General features: G+C 32.3%; 1 protein-coding gene across 1 annotated transcript; it reads left to right on the top strand.

Annotated features, from left to right (window-relative positions):
- The first annotated feature begins 4,122 nt into the window (after window positions 1–4,122).
- Window positions 4,123–17,218, top strand: LOC123653551 (4-aminobutyrate aminotransferase, mitochondrial). Its single transcript, XM_045589540.1, has 9 exons — window positions 4,123–4,497; window positions 10,152–10,264; window positions 11,126–11,293; window positions 11,370–11,648; window positions 11,794–11,954; window positions 14,132–14,282; window positions 15,004–15,161; window positions 15,747–16,015; window positions 16,816–17,218. Exons 1-9 carry the CDS (start codon window positions 4,287–4,289, stop codon window positions 16,932–16,934), a joined length of 1,629 nt encoding a protein of 542 aa, XP_045445496.1. The 5' UTR covers window positions 4,123–4,286; the 3' UTR covers window positions 16,935–17,218.

The raw sequence follows: 17,218 nt of genomic DNA, 5'->3' as shown, positions 1-17,218 counted from the left end.
TATTATTATTATTCTTCTTTACTATCGAATTTCACTGTATTTTAGATATTTCTATTCACAACACAAATATAGGTCTAAAAGTTGTGGTTTAATTAAGGAGAAACAGGCCTTAATGGCTTATTCTATCTCCGGCTGTTCAAGTCTATTCATGAGTTATGTATATATTTTATTGCACTTAAAAAAAAGAAGTAAAAATCATATTTACAAAGAAAGTTGGCAAGGGTAAACTTATCTCTAGAAGAGATCTCTACCAGTCTACCCATGGAGAGAATTGCTGTTATCGCGGGGCACAGATGTGCAACAGTGATTATTAATATTTATTAAAATCTGTAAATTTATTCAGAATTAATAATATAAAACACATGTATACTTGACCACATGCACACTTACATAAACATGTAATTATATATACTTTATTGCACTAAAAATAATGTACAGAAAAATAAAATGAAAAAACATCTACATACATACATAAAATAGATACATAATTAACTACATCCATAAATAAATACATATATTGAGAGTATATCCATTATGAGAGGTTCCTAAATTCGGAGAAAAGATGATTTCTTAGCTTTATTTTTATTTCTTAGTTATTAACAGGTTAAACAATATCCACAACTGCTGAAACCTAAAATGGCACGGATAAGTTGAGATTTTGGTTACGTTTTGGAATTATGATGCCGCCGGTATCGATTTTGGTGAGTAATCCAAAGCTCGGTTGGCGAGTCCCTCATAGCTTTTAAACGCATTGTCAATTGTTAAAAAAGGGTATGCTCTATGAAATTGATTTTAAACTAATAAGGGCTAAACATTTTTTTGAATATCATATCAAAAATTGACCGCTCCAGCGGGGTTCGAACCCGCGCCTCCGACATACCGTGTCGGCGCTCTAGCCAATTAAGCTATGGAACGATGCACCCGCTCGAGCGAAATTTTCGATATGATAATTTTTAATTTCGGTTTAAGCGAACATTCTTCTAAACATTTTTTGAATATCATATCAACGGCGCCACGGTTCGCTTAAACCGAAATTAAAAATTATCATATCGAAAATTTCGCTCGAGCGGGTGCATCGTTCCATAGCTTAATTGGCTAGAGCGCCGATACGGTATGTCGGAGGCGCGGGTTCGAACCCCGCTGGAGCGGTCAATTTTTGATATGATATTCAAAAAATGTTTAGAATTCCTAATGTGGGTAACACAAAAAAAAATAAAATCTTAGATATTAAAAATAGCACGGTGTCGTCTCCTGTCAAAGATTTTCATTGTAATATGAAACTTTGAATAGTTACGGGTTTCTGTAAAGAGCTCACTATAGACGGCGCCACGGTTCGCTTAAACCGAAATTAAAAATTATCATATCGAAAATTTCGCTCGAGCGGGTGCATCGTTCCATAGCTTAATTGGCTAGAGCGCCGACACGGTATGTCGGAGGCGCGGGTTCGAACCCCGCTGGAGCGGTCAATTTTTGATATGATATTCAAAAAATGTTTAGAATTCCTAATGTGGGTAACACAAAAAAAAATAAAATCTTAGATACTAATAAGGGCTAAAAATTATTGAAGCTATGAGTTTGATACCTTATACCACTATTGTTCCAGGCAGACTTAAAATCAATTATAAATGTAGTGTAATCCATTTTCAATTAACATAAGAGCATGGACAGAAGCAACAGAAGGCGAAGGAGTACACAAAAATGTTAATAAATAAAGGAAAAAATAATAGAATATTAATATAACCATTTTCTTTGTGATTAGCCAAGTACATTTTAGGAAATTTACGTAATGGATTAAATATTAAATTGACATAGAAGAATATCTTTAAAAGTCGAGTAAAATAATGACTAAAATGATAAAAAAAGAAAGGATATGTTATGATCTTTTAACCTTCAGTGATCGTTTATTATACATCCGCAGTTTATTTAATCAATCTTGTAGAGTTGTTCAATTTAATGTTATCGATAAGATATAGTTTTTACTATAGCGGTTTGTGACTGAACTTCATTTATTATACGCTGGGCTTGGGAACATTACCAATTGCCGTTATAAAAACCATTAACTTTTACTAACTTAATTTGCCGTTAGTAATTTAAATAGCGTTAATTTTTTCCGGAACCTTAATAAGGTAACGGAAATATTTATAACTATAAGTTTTATCGGTAAATAGAATTAGAACGATACCAATAGCGCTACCTCTGACGTAACTAAATAACGATATTCTTAATTAAACCTCTTCGACGTTGCTGTTACGTACAAAAATTGTTCAACTTATCACGCGGGATTTACCACACCGTGTTACGGGCTACGCGGGGAATAGATAAGAGCGACAACAGTACGTGGCATTGAATTATAACGTTATGCGATCGAATAAAAATAAAGATATAAGTATATACTTATGAACTTTAATTTACTTAAGCCGTTTACGTACCCTTAGTTAGATTCAATAACACGGTTAATTAGCCTTATAGCGAGCTCATAAGAATACTCTCCGAGTGACTCCGGGTCAGTGGTCATTTTATAATTTAACTAGCGAACTACCTCGGCTTCGCAAAGGGCAAACCTGATACTAAATATAAAATAAACATTTGCAATGTAAGCACAAAAAATGTGTTTATTTACGACATTACATTAGAAATCTCTAAAACCTTTTTCTAGAATCATTCTATTTATTAAAGAAAACCGCATCAAAATTCGTTGGGTCGTTTTAAAAATCCAAGTATACAGACAGCGGGAAGCGACTTTGTTTTATAAAAGGTAGTGATTTTTTTCATTGTTGGAATTAATAAAATAATATTCAATATGTAATGCAAGATATTAAAAAAAATGTGAAATCAAACAAAATATGTGTTTAGTATTGTATGCGTTTCTATACAAATAAACAAAATAACAATAACAAATGCAAACGTCCATTTGTACGTATGTACATACAAATGGACAGGCAAACATGCTCGTAAAATATGGGCATTGAATAGATGCTGCTGCCCGCTTCGGCCTGTGTATTTCAAAACCAGCAGTTTGATTGTTATTCCGCCATCGGTCAGCTTTTCAAGTTCCAAGGTAGTAGTGGAACTGTGTTATCCCTTAGTCGCTTCTTACGACACCCACGGGAAGAGAGGGGCTGACTATCACAGCATTACCATGTAAAATCTACTACTTTCTTAACATAAGTAAATATCCATCAATTATATACAAAGGTAGCTATAATAAGGTAACCTATAGTACAAGTATTGCACTGCACTCCAAGCACGTAAAGTTTCAATATCCATGGCACAAAAATTGAAGAATAAAAACTTGCAAGAGCCCTTAGACTTTTTAAATGCGACCCTGTCGCAAAATCCGACATTTATCGTCTTAGTAGATGTTCTATAGGTAATCCTATTAACTGCCATTCTACAAAATTTCAAGGTTACCTATAGCATAAAAAAGAAAAATGTTCACCCAAACTGAACAGTTTGTTTTTTGAACGAATGTAGTTCTGTGTCGAGTCACTGACCGAGTCACCTGAGTTTTAACAATTAAGTTGGTCATTTATATCCTCTTTACCTACGTATTCACATCGTTTTTTTTAAATATGTCTATTTTAAAGATATTTATTAATGAACTGAAATTTCCTACATTTTAATTTTTTTCACTTATAATTTTGGCTACAGTATGCCTACATCTATCTCTATTGTTGTGAGAGTATAAATAATAAATTTACGTTGCTCTGAAATTAAAGAATAAAGTTAATATTCTATAAGTACTCTTCTTCACAAATTCCAATAATTATAAATAAGTAAATAAATTTTACAACATTCCTTCCGACGTCGTTTTAGCTATTTTAATTTAAACTTAAATTTTATTTATTTAAACTAATAAACTATTAATAAACTATAACTTTATTTCTTTAATTAATTTTATTTTTTTTAAACATTGGTGACAGCCAGCTAGGTGTGGCATAATTTAATTAATGAGACTATATAGGAATTTCTTTATATACATATACACACTGATTACATATTTATTTTTTATCGATATTAAGATATGAACTACAAACATCATTAATGATCACAGATTATTTGCTTTGGGTATCTCCCTATTTTGTATCAATGACAATGACAAATTGTGTGCTTTGAGCACGGACTGGTGATAACGGTGTTTGAGTGTGTCAACGTCAGAGCTTTGTACCGCCAGATTTTAAAATATTATTAATAACATTATTTATGAAAAATAAAAAGAAATATATTAGTTTTAGTAAAACATTACTGTTTACTATATTTTCAAAATAATTTTTATATTAAATCACATGACTTTTATGTTAACTACTAATTATATTTGTGTCTTGAGAGTCGTATGTGCGCAGAAGAGTGAATTGATAAAACCGAAGGCGTATAGATTTTTCGTTAGTCTTCGCCAAAACTACCAACTGAATAGTTACATCCAAAGACCCGAAAAGAACATGTTGCGAATTCATGGGTTATGTGTCATTAACCGACTAAAAATACCATCAAGACAAGGTGAGCGAGTTACGAGTTGTCACGGTTTCTTGAACTTATTTTTTAACCGACTTCAAAAAAAGAGAGGGAGGAGTGGGGGTGATCGATTTCGATGATTTTTTTGAATAGAAATGTGGTGCGTGTTATGTGGTCCCATTTAAATTTAATTGAGATCTGACAAGTAATTTTAGAGATATCTAATAATGCGAATATACTTGACTATCTTTCCGTCGACCTACGTTGTATTTATTATACCGCATCACTTTTCACTGGGTTTACCGATTTTCATGATTCCTGTTTTAATCAAAAGCTAATACTTGTCTTGTGGTCATTTGATCGAGATCTGATGACGACTTTTTGAGTAATATTTGATAACGCGTATTTATTTAAATAATTTTTCGTCTACCTTCGTTGTCACTTACTTGTCGATGTAATTGAAGTCGGTTTCACACTAACTCATATATTTCGTGTCAGTTTTAAGTATATTACTTAATAGAATTTAAAATTTCGTACAAACGTTTTACGTACATACAAGTATGTTATTCAGGATAAATAATAATAACAATAGTACACTTTATTATACACCAAAAACAGAAATATTATATAACATAAAAAATTGAGGTATAATAATTATAACAAAGTACAAAGGGTGGACTTATCTCTGAAAAGCGATCTTTATCAGACAACCGAGGGGCTCAAGAAATGGTACTGTCTCTGTAGGTATACAAATTGTAATATAAAAATTTTAAAGTGAGATATAAATGTGTATTATTCATTATACTTACATATACACAACTAATACAAACATACATACTACAAAATGGATATATACATGCATACACAAAAATAATAATATTGATTGAATCTACATTCTTAATGCATTTTTTCTTCAACGAAAACATAAAAATAGCGTAGACCCAGTATTTTATTTATTGTATACTATCTGACCAAACATTGTTTTGCCATATATGTTATTAACCCCCTTTAGTCCCCCCCCCCTTATAACAGCTGTATGAAAAATAGACGTTGACCGATTCTCAGTGCTACCTGATATGCACACAAAATTTCATAAAAATCAGTCCAGCCGTTTTGGAGGAGTATTGTAACTAACATTGTGGCACAAGAGTTTTATATAAAAGATTTTTCACTGAATTTTTTGTTCAATCACAATAAAATATAGCCTATGTTACTCCTGAATAGTGTAGCTTTTTGTTAATAGAATTTTTGTGATCGGATCAGGATTCATTTGCGATGATTACCCCCTACAAACAAACAAAGTTAGAAACATTACCGCTTTATAATATTAGTATAGATAGATATTGATATTTTGAGTATGAAGATGTATACTTCAAATATCAATATTTTCAAAAATCTTTTATCGGCCACAAGTCTATTAATATACCTCAAAGTTATTTGCACTTTTCAAGCTATTGATGTTTTAAAACTACTACAGCTGTGCTTTTTTAAATTTTCTTAAAAATGTGTATATTTCTCATACAAATCCAACAATAAAAAAGGAAAAGTACTACAATATATTTTATATATAGTAATATAGCTACTAAGCTGACCCCGCTCCTCCTTATAACTTAGGGGTTAGAAAAATAGATGTTGGCCAATTCTCAGACCTACCCGATATGAACACACAATTTTATAAAAATCGGTCCAGCTGCTTTGGAGAAGTATTGTAGCTAACATTGTGACACGAGAATTTTATACATAAGACTAGCTGTGCCGTCGACTACATCCACGTGGAATTTAACAAAAAAGTTATTGTTCAGTTCGTAGAGTTATAAAATAAAAAATATATATTATATAAAAGTTGCCTACGTTACTCCTTATTACTTCAGCTATCTGCCAGTGAAAGTCCCGTCAAAATCGGTCCAGCCATTTCAGAGATTAGCCGGAACAAATAGACAGACACTCCAATTTTATTATTTGTTTAGATAACAAATACTAATTATATAAATAGTATAAGTAATATATATATTTGCATTTTTGTTTCAATATGTGTAATAGTGTAAAGCACACTCTACCGCCATGTGCCTCAGTGGAAAGTAAATCTTCTGTCAGGGTTTCCGGTATTATCTAACAATATTACATTTGCCCAGTACATGATAAACATCTGGCTTACTCAAAGTCATTAGTGCCACTGCCAATTATTCAAAAAACTGCGCAAACCTGTTACCATAGCAATATTATAATTGCAGAAATTAGTTACTAGGGAGTAAATTTTTTTGCTAGTAGGTACATATTTTTAACATTCATATATTATTATTATTTGTAGTACTCTGGTTATACAAGATGAATAAACTGTATGTTTTCACAATAGATCTTAAATAATAGCTTATTACTAGTAGTTAGTTGTTTTACACACACATAAGCAAACAAGAACGAACTTATAAATTATAGTCATATTTTGGTCTACGCAAAATAATGTAAGTTACATTCTGTGAGTAAGACATTCTTTTTAGGTTTTACTTGACTAGTTTTTTGTCGACCGTTACATTAATACTCGTATTACATAACTTTTTACTGAGTGTGATAATTCTTTTTTTATTCGAAGGCAATAATACGCATTTACTTGCAATTTTTTATTATTATTTTATTTATAATTTACTTACGTTGTATTACTGGTCGATGTAACTGAAGTCAGTTTCTTTTCGTTTGCAAGCAAACACATTTATTGCTGAATGGATACAAGAACTCATTCTATTTTTGACTGTGTTTCCTGTTAGTGACTTTAAGTGCGTGGTAATAATGTCGCGTCTTCTTTGGTCTCGTAACAGGGACATATCGCAAAAATCGGTCTATAGAATTAATCACCTTTCTTTCAGGATGTTATATAATAATGGATTTGCTACTTAATAATAATAATAATAAATAATGAATTCTTTATTTGGACCAAATACTTTACATGTTTGTTTAATACCCGGTTCGGGACAGATGTCGAGGTTTTTTGTAACTGATCTTTCCTAAATATTAGGATACCGTCGTTGATGTTGTTGGTGTTTTTTCAAAGCTCGTTAAATAGCGCAGACGTGGCTAGATGTGAAGTATCATTCAGACTCGAATGTCCCCCTCGATATTCCTTACAACTTAAGTAATGAGTATTTCCGGACCTACAGCTACTTTTGTTCTCACGTGCAATAACTATATCCCTACTAGTTTCTATTCTAAATCTTGTCGTTGTCTGAGAAGGAAAAAGTTTTTCTACTAATATGTTGCGTGTTTACGAGGAATACGTTTATATTTTTCTTTAAATATTTTTTACCTCATGTGACCTTTTTAACCGACTTCCAAAAAAGGAGGAGGTTCTCAATTCGACTGTATTTTTTTTACTTTTTTTTTTTAATGTATTTTACATCAGAACTTTTGACCGGGTAGACCGATTTTGACAAATTTTGTTTTAATCGAAAGGTGGTGTGTGCCAATTGGTCCCATTTAAATTTATTTCAGATCTAACAACAACTTTTCGAGTTATATCTAATAATGCGTTTTTACTTGACGCGTTTTTCGTCGACCTACGTTGTATTATACCGCATAACTTTCTACTGGATGTACCGATTTTGATAATTTTTTTTTGTTGGAAAGGGGATATCCCTAGTTTAGTACCGTGATAAGGAAACCAGGGTTTGATGATGGGATCCCAGAGAAATCGAGGAAAACTCTCGAAAATCCGTAATAACTTTTTACTGGGTGTACCGATTTTGATAATTTTTAATTTAATCGACAGCTGATGTTTATCATGTCGATCTGATAACTACTTTTTGAGTAATCTTTGATAACGAGTAGTTGCTTGACTATTTTTTCGTCGATCTACGTTGTATTACTTGTCGATGTAATTGAAGTCGGTTTTTTTTTCGTTTGCGAGCAAACAATTATTTAGGCCAGGTTCAATGGTCAGTCATTTAAAGCCTGTTTAATCAATTTGGCTGACTTTTTATGTTGGCAGTTGTTAAGAGGAGATTTGAGTGTTAAAAAATTTAATACATAAAATTCTCGTGTGGCGGTGTTTGTAGTTAAACTCCTCCGAAACGGCTTGACCGATTGTCATGAAGTTTTGTGTGCATATTGGGTAGGTCTGAGAATCGAACAACATTTATTTTTCATCCCCCTAAATTTTGAGGGTAGTCCACCCCTATTTTTTTTAATTTTTAAATAAATTATTTATATTTTATTTTGTTATGATTTGGCGTTGAAAAATACATACAATCCTAAATTTTCACCCTTCTACCGCTAACCCCTACTTTTAAATAGCGTTTAGCGGCAAGACAACGTTTGCCGAGTCAGCTAGTATAATTATAAGAAAATCGCCGAAAAAGAAATTGAAAACTTATCACACTTCAGTTTTGTTCGGACGCAAAATTATTTCCGAAGAGGCTTGAGTCCTCAAAAATAACCGGTGGGAACGAAACAAATGTTATAATGTCTTACGTACTTAAGCAAATTTATGCAAGTTTTAAACCGACTTCCAAAAAAGGAGGAGGTTCTCAATTCGACTGTATTTTTTTTTTATGTATGTTACCGGTGGACCGATTTCGACAATTTTTTTTTAATCAAAAAGTGGTGTGTGTCATTTGGTCCCATTTAAATTTATTTAAGATCTAACAACTACTTTTCGAGTTATATCTAATAATGCGTTTTTACTTGACGCTTTTTTCGTCGACCTACGTTGTATTATACCGCATAACTTTCTACTGGATGTACCGATTTTGATAATTCTTTTTTTTGTTGGAAAGAAGATATCCCGAGTTTGGTACCATGATAAGGAAACCAGGGTCTGATGATGGAATCCCAGAGAAATCGAGAGAAACTCTCGAAAATCCGCAATAACTTTTTACTGGGTGTACCGATTTTGATAATTTTTAATTTAATCGAAAGCTGATATTTGTCATGTGGTCACATATAAATTTTATTGAGATCTGATAACTTCTTTTTGAGTAATCTTTGATAAAGCGTAGTTACTTGACTATTTTTTCGTTGATCTACGTTGTATTACTACGATGTAATTGAAGTCGTATTTTTTTTTCGTTTGCGAGCAAACACAATTATTCTTTTATTTATTTAGATTTCATTTAGGTTAATGACTTAATGAGGAGTATGATAAGGCCGCCCAGAGTCTTAGCATAAAAGATTATGTCATGGTGTTAATTATTCTATTCACAAATTTTCTTTTCTTTTGTATGATTGGATTATCTTATACCTACCTGCCTTATATCTTACAATCAATTCAAAGTTCTATTATTGTAGCCAAATCAACATTTATGTAAGGACTTTATCATGGTCAGCCTTTTCTAACCAATCCATAACTTAAGTTTCTTTTCCTCATTTCGCCATCCCTAATCCCTAATTATTAATTAATATTTTAAATGTCAATGTAAGTTTGTTTGTTACGCTTTCATGCGAAAATACTTAACCGACTTCATGAAACTTTTTTCAAATATTCTTAGAGGTATAAGAAGTAACATAGGATACTTTTTACTACAAAAAATTATATGCGAGAGAAGCCGCGGGTAAAAGCTAATATTCATATTATTCAATGTTAACAAAAACATTAATCCCTATCCGGCTGATTTTTTTTGACGCATGCTTAATATTTTATCTGTTTTCATGATGATATTATTTAAATTAATTTAATTATGCCGTAAGTAACATTATATAATACTGAATTTTAGATGTCAGAAGTTTATCAAAGATAACGCAAATAGAACCAGAGAAACCTGAAATTAAAACAGCCGTTCCCGGACCCAAGACAAATGCCCTGCTAAAAGAACTATCCGCTTTACAGGTAATAATTTATTTGTACTAATTAGCCTATTGTAATTTATCAACTTGTTTTGATATCGATAACACTTTTTTTACTATCTTAAAGAAGTAACTCTTGTCTCTAATTGTCTTTTTCTACTTTTTTTTATATGTAATTAGCTCACCAAACAAGCGTACGGCTCACCTGATGTCAAGTGATTACCGTACCTTAAGACGTCTGCAACACCAGAAGGATCGCAAGCGCGTTGCCGACCCAATATCCAATCCCCCCCCCCCCCCCAGAAGCTCTGGTCACGCTGCTTGAAAAGAGTACTATTTAGCTGTGATCTTCTGTGATCTGTATAAGGTCGAGGTACTACCCCAGTCGTGCTGCTCCATATTTTTCGCAGGAAATTTCCTGCTGTGCCCTACCTCAGTTAAAATGTATATACACTAAGGAAATAATCTTTTAAATGACCTATTCTAAATCTCATTTATCAAAAAAACTTTGTCACCATTAAACATTTACGCTATCTAGAAGTAATAATTAAATGTTAGTTAAAATTATTATCCGTCGAGTATATAACTACCTACTTATAACTAAATGGACTCCGTTTTGACTCATGTAAGATAATAAGATTTCAATGTGTCAATTAAATCGATTGACATCGGTTACTGCTCCGTACCAATGGCTCGTTATTACGAGTATGATTTTATTTGAATGATGATATTTTATAAATTTCCTTAATAAACAGGCTATCTGCAGAATAATAATTTTCTATATTAAACCACGAATGAACACGAAACAATCCACTGATCAAAAAATTAATGACAATATAATAAATATAATATTTAATATTCTAAAACATTGCCGGCTTTATATTAAGTATATAATTTATTTTAGCAAGCAGACTCTGTACAGTTATTTGCTGATTTTAATCAAAGCATCGGTAACTACTTTGTGGACGCTGATGGAAATACCTTTTTGGATGCCTTCACGCAAATATCGTCAGTCCCTATCGGTTATAACCACCCTGAATTGTTAAAAGCTTTCGATGATAAACACAATCTGGTAAGGAGTATTTACAGATTACGTTTCAAATTTTATCGTTTAATCTTTTCATTGATTGTATTAATGTTTTGAACAGCAATCACTAATAAATCGACCAGCTTTGGGTGCGTTCCCGCCTCAAGATTGGCCAAAAAAATTGAATAGTGTGTTGATGTCAGTAGCTCCGAAAGGCCTCAATGGGGTTTCCACAATGATGTGCGGTTCTTGCGCAAATGAAAATGCTTATAAGAGTGTCTTCATATGGTATCGTAAGAGAGAACGCGGTGGAAAGGTCGAGTTTACACCGGAGGAAATAGCATCATGCATGGCCAACCAACCGCCGGGATCTCCTAATCTTTCAATTTTGTCATTTCAGGTATACAATAATATTGAATAATCTTATCAATATACTTATATGTGACTGAGTAGAAAATTACTTTTTTTTTTTATTTACATCGTAAGCTTATGATGTTATTGTGAATTAAATTGCTCTATGGAAAATTTTTATTGCTATTTTACAGGGAGGTTTCCATGGTCGTACCTTTGGAGCTCTTACGACTACTAGATCTAAAGCAATACACAAATTGGATTGTCCTGCATTCGACTGGCCCCAGGCTCCCTTCCCGAGATACAAGTATCCTCTCGATCAGAATGAGCGAGAAAATAAAAAAGAAGATGAAAAGTAAGTCTTGTGATATTTTATGAGATAAAGCTATCCAATAAAAACAAGTTGGTAACATAAATCTATCTTGAATAGAGAAACATAATAAGTACTAACTTTTATTATGTCAACACAACCTGCAATAATAGCGATAAATATCACATTTGTCATGTTAAATATTAACATATCTGCTCGTTCTTCCTTGAAGTATAATGTAAAGATTTAAATATAGTTGTGTGCGATAAAGGACTTAGAACCAATATACAGATAGGTACATAAACCGTTTTATTATGTTAACAATCGTAACTATGTAATTATTTGTGTAATATTAATACTGAGTGTGTGCATACAATTATGTATATCATACGCAAAATCCAAAAGTATTATGTTAAAAATACGTCATCGTTCAAGGTGTATAATACTGATCGATGATCTAATAATAGCTTTAAAGCCTTTTTCTATTATTTAAGCATTTTTATTAAAATCAATTACATTCTATTTATGACTTTGACACCTTAATACATATTAAAATAATATTGTCATTTTTGGAAAATGGGCTGGGTAACCTTTTTTAACAACCGCTCTGGTGTAGTGCCTAAAACAGAGACAGTTTTTGGGTTCGATTCCTGCTCGGGATGGATATTTGTATTTGTACAAATACATATTCCTTCCCGGTTTTGGATGTCTGTCCTTGTGGGGATCTCAACCGTGCCTCGGAGTCGCGGGGTCCGAGTCGGAGAGCACATTAACTTTTCGATCCCGGTTGTTATCATAAATACTCATGTTACTCATATTAGGGAACATATCCGCCAACCCGCAGTGGAGCAGCGTGGTGGATTAAGCTCCAATCCTTCTCCTACACGGAGTAAGTTCCTGCTGAGAGATGCTCAGCAGTGAGATATTACAGGCTAAATGCAACCTTTTTTAACCGACTTCCAAAAAAGGAGGAAGCCCTCAATTCGATTGTATTTTTTTTTTGTATGTTATTTCAGAACTTTTGGATGTGTGGATCGATTTGGATAAAAAAAATAAAAATAATCGAAAGGTGTTGCGTGTCATTTGGCCCCATTTAATTTTATTTGAGACTAGCTTCTGCGCGCGACTTCGTCCGCGTGGAACAGAAGCGCGCGCAATACTTGATCATTATTTTGCTGCGATGTTATTTTAAAATTGCGATATCTCCTGAGATACTCATTGAAATCGAATTATGTAAAAGGCTATTTTGTTTTAAATTAAATACTTGTAATGAATAACGTATTTATTTAGGTAAGGATTAATATCATGTTTATAAAAACATCTTCGCAAATAATGCATTATTTTAGAACAAACTTGGTTAGCATAAAAAAGATTATAGTGAGCCAACCTTAAAAGATAGATATATGCCGTCGCAGACTTTTTTTAAGAACTTTTAAAGAGGATCAATTCATTCATTGTCATACATGATTTTTGCGAAACTTTAACTGTTTTCACAGTGCACGCAGCGGAAACTCAAAAGGAAAAAGAAACCCCCGATTTTGAAACATTCTTCATTGGTGCTCCGCTGCTTTTGGTCTTAGCGTGATGATATATAGCCTATAGTCTTCCTCGATAAATGGGCTATCTAACACTAAAAGAATTTTTCAAATCGGACCAGTAGTTTCTGAGATTAGCGCATTCAAACAAACAAACAAACAAACATACTAACTCTTCAGCTTTAAAATATTAGTATAGATCTAACAACTACTTTTCGAGTTATATCTAATAATGCGTTTTTACTTGACTATTTTTCGTCGACCTACGCATAACTTTTTACTGGGTTTACCGATTTTGATGATCAACTTTATTATTATTATTATTGGGATCATCTTGAGTAATCTTTGATAACGCGTATTTACTTGACTATTTTTTCGTCTACCTACGTTGTATGGTCGATGTAATTACAGTCGGTGTTTTTTCGTTTGCGAGTAAACGCAATTATTATTTCTTTAACTTCATTACTTTTTAGTCGGTGCTTTCTAAATACATATTATATCTATAGATTTTAAGCGCTCATAATAAATGTAGTACCTATACTTTTTATTATATTATAGTATTGTTTTAAGTGTGAATCGAAATAAAACTTTCAAAGTAGTTATTTCAATAACCAGTTTAAATAATTTTTTAATCTTGTTTATAATTATCGTGCTGTGTCTTTTTTATTAGACTTGCAATTTTTACAGATGCCTTAAACAAGTTGCCGATGCTATTGAGAAATACAAAAACAAAGGGATCCCAGTTGCCGGTATTGTTGTAGAGCCCATACAGTCCGAAGGTGGCGACAACGAGGCGTCACCTTACTTCTTTCAAAAACTACAAAAGATATGCAAAAAGGTTTGTATTCTTATCAATTAAATAGTGATACAAATCTATAGTTCAGTATTTATGCGCTTCGTTTTCTTGATAATGTCACATTAAAATGTGAATATTTTGTAGATAATACTTTTAACATACCCGTACATACCTAACTGGTAAACTTGTATAAATATGATAAAATAAATTAAAGAGATAACTAGATTTATTTTTTAATTACAGTTTTTTAAAATTGATCTATGCATAAAATTTTACGCCAGATAGAAAAAGCAATAGTTATCACTTACATGAATTTGCATCCTTAATCGTTTTAATGTCAAAAATATTATATTTCAAACAGTAGATACAATTAGAAGTCGAGATTAGTTCAGGTGATGATATGGACTTTCATTATCAGGAACTTTTTAGTTTTTAACAATCATAATTTAAACCTTATATACATTACAAATTCTTACATTGTATATATATAAACTGTAAACCTAGTAGGTATAGCGTTAAATTTTCTATTCTAAGCTTGCTTGGAAGAGATCGCTCTTTAGCGATAAGGCTTCCTTTTATAGTTAATACTGTAATAGAAATAATTGCAAAAGAAGTGTAAGTACTAATTTTTTATTTTTTGTATTGTTCCTTATTATTAGTGTAAAATAAAGAGGTATTTCTAATATTATTATAAGAAAATAGTTAAGTTTAAATGCACAGTATCGGGATTTAGCTAGCTCAATTATTTGTTTTAATTTTGCAGAATGGAATAGCGCTCCTTATCGACGAAGTGCAGACCGGTTGCGGGCCGACGGGCAAGATGTGGTGCTATGAACACTTTGACCTACCCTCACCACCGGACGTGCTCACCTTCAGCAAGAAAATGTTGACCGGAGGATACTATTTTAACGTCGAAACCAAGTGAGTATCGTAGGAAAAATGTGTATTTCAGTCGGCTGTCACCTAGAACATGGCACCAATTACCAATAAAAATAAATAAAATAAACATGTGTGTATGTGAAAACATAACATATATAAGAATTTTAAACCTAACAAAAACGTGCGGTACCTGCAGTCTAAATTAGTAAGCACACAAAAATATGGTCAAAATATGAACTAGCCCGACTGGGGAAGTACGTCAACCTTACAAAAGTTCTTCATGATGCTGCTTTTGAGTAGTGATTTGTTTCTATGGTTAGTAAGGAAGCCAGAGCTCCAGTGACTGTGCTGATAGTGGGCATATGGCGACAACACATTTGTGATGCTCCCAGTGTTAAAGGCGTCCATAGATATAGGTGTGATAACCACTTCTCATCAGGCAGACCTTACATTCTGATGGTTTGTAAAGAAAAGAATCTAAAATGAACTTGAACTACAAAAAATAATGCCAAGACTTGTAAAAAAAACATAAATGCAACCTCAGGTGATTCTGTTATGTACTTGTATACATTATCAGTAAGTCTTTCACTGTTTTTTAATTCAGTAAAATTTATTGTACTTTTTCAGACCATCTCACCCATACAGAATATACAACACATGGATGGGCGATCCCGGCAAGTTAATTTTGCTGGAAAAGGTCTTGCAAGTTATTAAAAATGATAATTTGCTTTCGGTTGTAAACGAAAGTGGAAAAGTTTTGAAAGATGGTTTGCACCAACTGGAAAATGAATTTCCCAATCTGATCAATTGTGTGCGAGGGCGAGGAACGTTCTTGGCCTTCAATTCTCCTACGGCTGCAATTCGAGATAAGATAAATACAAATTTAAAGAAAAATGGTAAGCCACTTTCGAATTCGATTGTTGCTAAATTTTAGCTCATTATGAAACCTTCAATACCGCAAAGTAATCTTTGTTTTCTTAATTTTTTTAATTATTTGCGCATTTTTTTTTAAATTTTACTTTGAGTAAGAAACTTTCACAACTTGGCATGACGACAGTATCAAAAAATCGTCAATTTAATGATTTTAGGGGCACACTCATATTAAAAAAATAAAATAAAAATACTGGTTTAGTCTTATTAAAAAAAATCAGTTTATTATGATTTTCAATAAAATAAAACATTAAAATACTCGGTACTCGCAAACGGCCATTTATTTGAAAAAAATATTAGAAAAATAGTGTTAAACTTCCACGCCACTATTTGAAAAAAAAAATCGGATTGGTCCAGCCGTTCGCGAGTTTTGCGCTTAGAAACACATTTAGCGATTTTTTTTTCGCATAGACCATCTGACTCGACAGACGTTGCCCTATCTTACGAACTGTCAAACCCCATAAAAACCTAGAAAGAGACATTTACTTTGCAAGTACTCTATATATATATATAAAAAAATGATTGTCTGTATGTCTTTTATAGAATCGTAAACTATGCATTTGATCATGTCATGATCTTTAGCAAAGTGTCGTGCATGAGTCCACAAAGGTTTCTAAGTTGGTACGACCAAAAAAAAGTGTAGCAACGCACGCAGGGGATAGCTCTTATAAAAAAACATTCCACATAGACACTCGAGCTGCAAGAAAATGGATGCCGATAGATACCTACTTATCTTCAATTTAACGTGCTGTTAAATCAATTGCAGGTGTGCTTGGAGGTGTTTGTGGAGATAACACTATACGTCTAAGACCAGCACTTATTTTCCAGAAGAAACACGCTAATATCTATCTAGACATTTTGCGAAAAACTCTAAAGGAAATGTAAAATAATTAAAAAAAAAATAATGTCATCATTATTCACAATATTGCGATTTGTGATTACTTCCAGTATTATTTTACAGCAATATTTTGTTAAGTATTTAAGACTTTTAAAGATATTGATTAAGTTTATTTTGTCTTTTTTCAGTAAGATGACCATTTATTATATTAATCATTATAAGATAATTGTAAAATCGCATGCCTCAAAAATGTCTTCCAATGATAATGTGCATATTTATAAATAGATAATTAACTTTAATCTTAGTTTAATAAAAAAAAATGCTTTTTAAA

This window comes from Melitaea cinxia, chromosome 5, assembly GCF_905220565.1.
Source record: "Melitaea cinxia chromosome 5, ilMelCinx1.1, whole genome shotgun sequence".
In the NCBI taxonomy this organism is placed as follows: domain Eukaryota; kingdom Metazoa; phylum Arthropoda; class Insecta; order Lepidoptera; family Nymphalidae; genus Melitaea; species Melitaea cinxia.
Note: the sequence above shows the minus strand (reverse complement) of the source record. Positions and strands in the feature narration are given on the sequence as shown.

Bases quoted from the DNA above. Each gene is read 5' to 3' on its own strand.
- LOC123653551 (XM_045589540.1), top strand. From the start codon at position 4,287: ATGACTTTTATGTTAACTACTAATTATATTTGTGTCTTGAGAGTCGTA. The intron at 11,294-11,369 runs GTAAGGAGTATT...TGTTTTGAACAG, and splicing joins TCGATGATAAACACAATCTG to CAATCACTAATAAATCGACC. The intron at 11,649-11,793 runs GTATACAATAAT...GCTATTTTACAG, and splicing joins TTTCAATTTTGTCATTTCAG to GGAGGTTTCCATGGTCGTAC.